At 29.5% G+C, this 7,461-nt stretch overlaps 2 protein-coding genes across 2 annotated transcripts; both read right to left on the bottom strand.

Annotated features, from left to right (window-relative positions):
• Positions 1-1,377: 1,377 nt before the first annotated feature.
• LOC110608202 lies at positions 1,378-2,204 on the bottom strand. The gene is made up of 2 exons (XM_021747415.2): positions 1,930-2,204; positions 1,378-1,819 (listed from the first exon to the last, which is right to left on the bottom strand). The coding sequence occupies exons 1-2, from the start codon at positions 2,018-2,020 to the stop codon at positions 1,695-1,697; spliced, it is 216 nt and encodes a 71-aa protein (XP_021603107.1). The 5' UTR covers positions 2,021-2,204; the 3' UTR covers positions 1,378-1,694.
• Positions 2,205-6,771: 4,567 nt separating this feature from the next.
• On the bottom strand, positions 6,772-7,237 carry LOC122723172. Its single transcript, XM_043954504.1, has one exon. It carries the CDS (start codon positions 7,154-7,156, stop codon positions 6,908-6,910), a length of 249 nt encoding a protein of 82 aa, XP_043810439.1. The 5' UTR covers positions 7,157-7,237; the 3' UTR covers positions 6,772-6,907.
• Between the last annotated feature and the right edge of the window lie 224 nt (positions 7,238-7,461).

Here is a 7,461-nt window from a genome sequence, read left to right as displayed (position 1 = left end):
TAGCGATCAACGAGTTTAGGCAATAAGTACATGTAGAGGAGTAAAGTGACAACTTCTCATGACATTTGCAGGAGATAAAGGAATCAATGGCAGAACATTTAAACCAAAAATAGAGCTTTCGTAGTTTCAGCAATATTAAGAGCTAGCAGCTCACATAGATCAATTGGAGGGAGATACCAAAAACTAAGTGACTTCATACCAATGATTAAAAACTGTCCAACAATTTAATTAAACAGGACTGGGATCAGATCACAGTGCGAGCGAGCCTAAGAGCGTCGGACTCAAAAATTGAAGAATCCCAACAAGCTCAGTCGACGAGGACGTTGACCATTTAAGTGGGGGAGTGTTAGGGTCAAAGACTTTTAGGGATCAAAACTGTAATTTTTCAACAGTAGAGTTTTCGAAAAATCATATTGGGATAAATTAGTATAAAATAGAAGTAAGCTAAGGGTCGTGTCAGTTTTCTGTAATTTCCTTTAGATTATTTATTTAGGGGGGTGTGTCATCTTAGACATATTGATGTCTCCTCCTGCCACAAGCCAAGTTATTCCTAAGACTCTTTAGAGGGAGTGACCAGTTGGCCACCAGCAGGGGGCTGCGCCCAGTTGGCTACCGTAGGCCTACGGAGATCCCAAGTTGTGCCTTCACTCCTGGTAGACCGTCCCCCTGTCTATAAGGAAAATGAGAATTATTGTAACAATTGCGTCGATGATAATGTATAATTACTAATTTGCCCCTGAAATAAAATAAGTATCTTGTTCATGAATTTTCAAGTTTAGTTCTTATTTTTTGTGCCTACTGTGAGTCCTCTGATGGAATGATGCATGTTGATTTTGTTGTTCGTTTATATAATCTTGACTAATCAGAGTATTCATGTTCACAGGGTATTGGGTGATTTTTAAGGCTGACTTGACTTTAAGGTGTTCAAGTCAAATGCAGCAAGGTTAGAGATGATTGCTAAAATCTAAAACCGTTTGATAATTTTTTATTTTTAAATATTAATATTTTAATTGATTTACTATATATATTGCCCATGTAAAATTAGCAAAGCATATATATTTTTTCCGTGAGGAGGGGTATAGGCTCATTCGTGAAATGATGATGCTAAAAAACGAAATTTGGAGGGGTAAGATAACTACTCATCTCGCAACGCACTTATTCACTATGTATTAGAATGCTAATAAAATAAAAAAAAAAAAAAAAGAGTTGCTATCTAAAGTAACACATTTTTATATGTTATTATAACACAATATTTATGTTATAATATAAAGCAGGAGAATCATGTACATGCGGATGGATTTGAAAACTTTATTTTGGACAAAATTGTTTAGGACTTTGACTTAAAATTTAAGATGGTAATAAAAAAAAATAAATTCATTAAAAATCTCACCGTGATTTTTTATTATTTATCACGGGGATTCCATTTAATTAAATAAAAGTAACATACATCGCCAAGGGGCATCACAAAAAAGAAAATTGCCTGAGAATCTTGAAGGCTGACGCTAGATCTTTTATCTTTTTCCCTCTCTCCCTCCTTTTTTTTGGGGGGAGGGGAGGGGTGCATGGTTGAGGGTATGGGGGATCTAGTATATCTACAAGGTCGGATGTTAGATATGGTACCAGATCCTTATATCTATGAATGATGAACTGGTAACATATATGTAATATATATATATGAGATATAGTAGTAGATGTCATGAAGAAGTTAAGTTGCAGTTGGAGGACTTAGACTTGTCGAGAATGGACCACATAACTTGAACATCCTCGTAGCCACATGCCATGACCTCCCCATGCAGATCCATCACTCGGTTCTCGTGCCCTGTAAAGAATACGCATAAATGTTAATTAAGATTAACAAGAATATGCATAAATGTTAAATTAAGATTAACAAGACTCGTTTAGATGTTTGCTTAATATATAAATGTATACCTGGTTGAGACTTCTTATCTCTCGGTTGCTGATTGAAAAAAGTACATGCTTTCTTGAAAGGGGATGTGATGGTTTTTTTCCAAGAAGCCATCGATCGTGTTTTCTTTCCGTTTTATGAATATCTCCTGTGTGTGGCAGATAGAGAGAGGATATGACTTTGTGTCGCTGGTAAGTAGCCTAATTAACGAATGAATTCTTTCTAGGCCTTATGGAGAAAGGAAGATGTGTGTGTGTATATATACATAGAGGGAGAGAGAGAGAGATTGAGACGATAGGAAGAGGAAGCTGTGGGAGAGAGAAGAGGCAAGATCCGTGAGATGAGCCAAGAGGAAAACTCTTTTTTTCTTCATCTCAAAACCCGTTCGCCGACTGCATCCTTGCACATGGAGCATGCCACAAACAGACCCCTAGCACGTGAATTCTTTTACTTTCTTTTATTTTATATGCTCTCTTTATTAATTTTTATATTTAATATTATATAACTATTTTTATAAATTAAAATATTCATATAATTTAATTATAAATTCTCTATATTTTTTTGAAATGGTATAAATTGTCTGTATATAATTTTAAATAATTTTTTTTAAAAAAATATTAAATCATTATCACCAATATTATAAAATGACCATAAACAATTATTAAAAATTTCTAACCATATAATTTATTTTATTTCAATTGATCATATATATGATCCTCTTCTTAATAGGATTTATGGTAATGAAACATATATTAATAAAATTAGCCATAAATGTATTAAAGTATTTCATAGTTTTTAATTAAATTATATTATTAATAATTATATAAAATAATATAATATTCTTACTACAAATTATATATAATATATTTTTAATATTAATATTATTATTGTTTAAATGTGATGTTAAAATAAATATAATAATACTGATGCCATGTTAGCTAGAATTGGAGAGGAGGCTTCTGCTAGCCTCAAGGATCTTGAATGTCCTCTGAATGATCATGTAGACCGGAGAATAGTCGAGTTTAATCAACTATCAGAAAATAAATATAATAATATTGTAATTTTATGTATAATAATTAAGATTTAACTAAAGTTAGAGCTATAACTAAAGCTAAAATAAAACCAAAATAAAAAGCAACGGACCAAAAAATTTTTCCTAACTCTAAATCCGCTTGCTGTGGGCATTGTAGGGGAAAACTATCAATATGACCTACATGTCACGTGTCGTTGATACTTCGCATTTCACTCTTGAGCCAGTTCCTGTCTGCGTACAGATTATGAGACTAATCTCTAATGTAGATATAAAAGGGAAAAGAAATAAAAGTATTAAGACTAATCCCTTAATACTACAATATTGTATTATATTATATTACTAATAGCTTGTCGACTCTGCATTGCATATTAAAACTCGGTTCATAATGAAACTTATATACAAACACATAACTCATTTTTATTTTTATATCAGTCTTATCATATTTATTTTATCGTATTCAAACATTAAATTGGAGGGAAGGTTTTTGTTGAACTTTCCTTGAACTCCTGAAACATTATGCATCTTTTATCTTAATTAATTAGCTTTACCCCAAAGCAATGTTTGTCTAATAATTGTCTGAGAAATGCAACAGTACATCCCCCTTATACCCTGCTATTCCATTGTGTGGGTTGTTTATTCTATCCCTCCATTTGTTTTTATTGAAACCCACATGCTAAAGAACAGACCAATTCATAAATAAATCTATTTATGATCGAAAAATAAATATATAAACGTGCGCGGTGCGTCTACCTTTCACATGCTGCAACTGCGCTTCGAGAGGTAAATTGTCCACGAAGGACGGTTTGACCAAGTTGTTATTATTGAGATAATTAACTTTTATGATGTCCATACTTTCCAGACGACATATGGTATAAAAAAAGCAAGTTGCCACTAGTTTTCTCTATTTTGCAGAAATTTATGCTGCTTTGTGTTTGCTGCAATGGGCCTTATAAATGCTAAAAGGTCCAAGTCCAATTTGATATCGATGATGGAACTAAAATACTAACTTCTACTGTACAAATAAAATTTGACCTAATAAAAATTATTTCTAATAATAAAATATTATTTGTTATAATTTTAAAAAATTTTAAAAATTATTTACCATTTTAATTAAAATAAAAGTTTAAAACAGTCAAGAAATAAAATAGTAATTTGTTTTTGAAATTAAAATAATTTTATTATCAAAATCATATACGAAAAAAATCAAATCAAAAAAATTTTGCCATACACTTAATTTCAAATTTAAAGTATTAAATAAAAAATTTTAAAAATCTTAAATTCTACAAAATAAAAAAATGGGTTTGAGTTGAAAGAATAATTCTTTTTTAATTATTTAACCTTTCTTTTTTAGCCTGCAATCTGAGTATTAATGCCCGAAAGAATAAGATAAATAATTAAGTAAATTCATGGTAGCTGTTCTTTTCTATTTTTCTTTCAGTATATATTTTATGCCTCCAATATATAAACTATCTGAAATATCGGCATACTGATATTAAACTTGTTATATGTAAATGATCGTGCAACAGATTCTATTCTATATACACCTATGCGCATTCTAATGGAAAGCAGCTGGCTCTGATTTAACGCCTTGCAGCTTAAGAATATGGAAATTTTTTAGAATATATATGGGATGAGGTAGATAGATAGATATGCTACAAATAGAACAAGAGCTTTCAAGTAGGATGCTCTTATATATATATATATATTTATTTATTTATTTATTTATGTTGAAAATAAAAGGCACTAGTGTTTCTTCCTATAGCTAGCTTAAGACCTCTATAAGGCAATTGAATGGAGATGAGAGAGAACATCGGTGGCTTAAAGACTGCACATGCAAGAACCACGAAAAAGAAGTGAAATAAAGAGATATGAGAAAAGGTAAAGTTGCACATTTTATTTAGATGGCTCTCCTTCCATGCAGCTGGAAAAAAAAACAAAAAACAAAAAAAAACAAAAAAAAGAGAAACAGAACCTCAGGGTTAAGAGTACTTTTTAGCCTGGCATGCACACAGTGATATTAATTGTTAATTTGTTTGGCTAAACTGAAAAGAAAAAAGAAAAATCAAAGGTACTTAGGATATATAAAATAAATAAATAAACAAAATTAGCTAGGATATGACCTGTCTGTGATCCTTCACCACAATTAAGCACTACGTTCTTTTGGTTTTATCTTAGAGTTTAATTAGGGTAACTTTTTAAGATGTTTGTATCGATTAGGAGTAGCCTTGAGTTGGACGCCATAAGCATAAGGTTCCCTTGCCATTCTATGAGATTGTTACTTTCTTATTCCTCCTTGACCTTCAATTGCTACACTACTGCCTAGCAAATATATGGAATCGACTAAAGCAACACGAGAACTTTATTTTTGCACTCTTTTATTTTCGTTGCTTAATGACTATCCACACCTTATTTGATAAGTATATATCCTCCTGCTAGCTTTTTTTTTTTTTTCCAGCTTTCAAATTTATGGAGTGAAAATTTATAGGTATACTCCTATTTTCACATTATTTTAAGAAAAAATATCTTACATTAGTAAATTGTTTTTAAAAATTAATCAATTTTATTTTTTTAATACCTATCAATTATGTGGATATAAGTAAATTAATAACTTATAATTTTTAACAAGTCTATAATTTGATATTGATGATTAAGGAAAGTAAGCTTATATATTTTTATGATACAGAGGATATGAATTCTAAAAATATTCTTCTTCTAAAAATTAATTTCGTTGAAATAAATGTTTTATTTGGAACTTATTGTAAAAAAATTATTTGAATTTGCTTTTCAAAATTTTTATGTTAGAAACTTTTTCAGTCGATTTTTTAATTCTTGAACAAAAATATATTTTTCCTAAAACTTGATATTATTAATGGAGGATATTTCTAAATATATGTACTATTTTAACCTTTTAACTGTTCTGATTGATTAAATAATATAAAAATTTAATAGAAACTAAGTGTTAAATATAAAGTTATATATTAAAATAATTAATCTAATTTTAAAAATATAAGACTGAAACGTTAATTTAATTTATCAAAATCTTATCAACTAAATAATATATAATTCACTCAAGATTTTACAAAGAACCTTTAACTTATATGTCGATGCCTTTTCAAACGAGACAACATGTTTACTTACCATAAACATTTCATGAATTAAAATTCTTTTTTAAAAAAAAAAAGACCACCTATAACACTTATGTCTATAATAATAACTAAATAAAATTCTTTTAGAACATCCGATAACATTAATTTAGATAACTCTTCTATAAATAATAAAATTGTCTGTTCATTATATCATCTTCAAAATATTTATATGCTATGTATATTTATACTTCTGAGTGTGTTTTAAATAATTAAAAAAGTCAAAAAATTATAAAATATATAATCACAATAAATTAATTATAATTAATTATGATGGAATTTATATAAATATTATCAATTATAATGAATTCATGATAGACATAGAGAATGCACCAAATAATTTATTAAAAGATTTAAGATTTCAATATCAACTCTAACACCTAATTAAATAACTAATTTAAAATTTAATGATCATTATCCTTGCGCTCATAAAAAAAAAAAAAAAAAAAAAAAAAAAAAAAAAAACAAAACTTGCGCTCATAAAAAAAAAACTAACTGTATAAGAAATTAGATCTCACCCGTAATAAATCTCTCTTTTACTCTATTTTATTAATTTTTTCTTTTTTTAAAAGAAAAACAGAGGAAATATCTAAATAATTTGTTTTGGAAAGACAATATAACAAATTAAAATAAAGGCTAATAATTATTAGTCATGTTGCTATATTAATTATTGTAACTTACAAAGTGGGGAAGTGAAATTGTAACAGTACTATTGAGAGAAATGATCCCTGAGACTACAACAATTGAAATTTAATACAGAGAAATTAACAAAGAGAGAGATGGAAGATATAACAAAATGAATGGAAAGAGAGAGTGCATGCACTATCAGAGAGCAAGAGTCTGGCGCTCTGGGTCCGAAACACGAGCCTCATAGAACCTGGCGATGAATGCTGAGGCTCTACCGTCAATCCCAGGATCTGCAATCCAACGTCTCCCATCTTCGTCGCTGGGACATATTCTTCTAACATAGAAACCATCTTCGCTAATATCATCGCTGCCATGAGAACAACAGGTCTTGAAGATGTTAAAGATAGAGAAGCAAGAAGATTTCCTCTGCCTGCCGTTGCCTCCCATATGATTGTTCGCTTCTTCCTGATGAATTAGATATATATTTTAGTAATGTTGGATATTAGAAGTTATGAGGTGCAAGGAGCAACAAATATCTTCCTTCAATTTATAGTGGAAAGGAGATCACTTATTCATATAACGTCTGACATATTTTAATAATTGCTGGCTGTATTCTATATATGTTTATGTAGAGCACTATTAAACTAGATTCTTTGAAAAGACAGTTACGAATACGACGATATGATTGTAAAACTAAAACCAAGCACAATAATATTGTTTGCTCATTTTTCATTATGGGATAGGCTCGAATC

The sequence above is a fragment of the Manihot esculenta genome, chromosome 3 (assembly GCF_001659605.2).
Source record: "Manihot esculenta cultivar AM560-2 chromosome 3, M.esculenta_v8, whole genome shotgun sequence".
Lineage (NCBI taxonomy): Eukaryota > Viridiplantae > Streptophyta > Magnoliopsida > Malpighiales > Euphorbiaceae > Manihot > Manihot esculenta.
This window is presented reverse-complemented; position numbering and strand designations above follow the sequence as displayed.

Excerpts from the sequence above, each read along its gene's own strand:
- LOC110608202 (XM_021747415.2), bottom strand. The coding sequence starts at position 2,020 with ATGGCTTCTTGGAAAAAAACCATCACATCCCCTTTCAAGAAAGCATGT. Across the intron at positions 1,820-1,929 it reads AGATAAGAAGTCTCAACCAG|GGCACGAGAACCGAGTGATG; the intron begins GTATACATTTAT and ends TATTCTTTACAG.
- LOC122723172 (XM_043954504.1), bottom strand. The coding sequence starts at position 7,156 with ATGGGAGGCAACGGCAGGCAGAGGAAATCTTCTTGCTTCTCTATCTTT.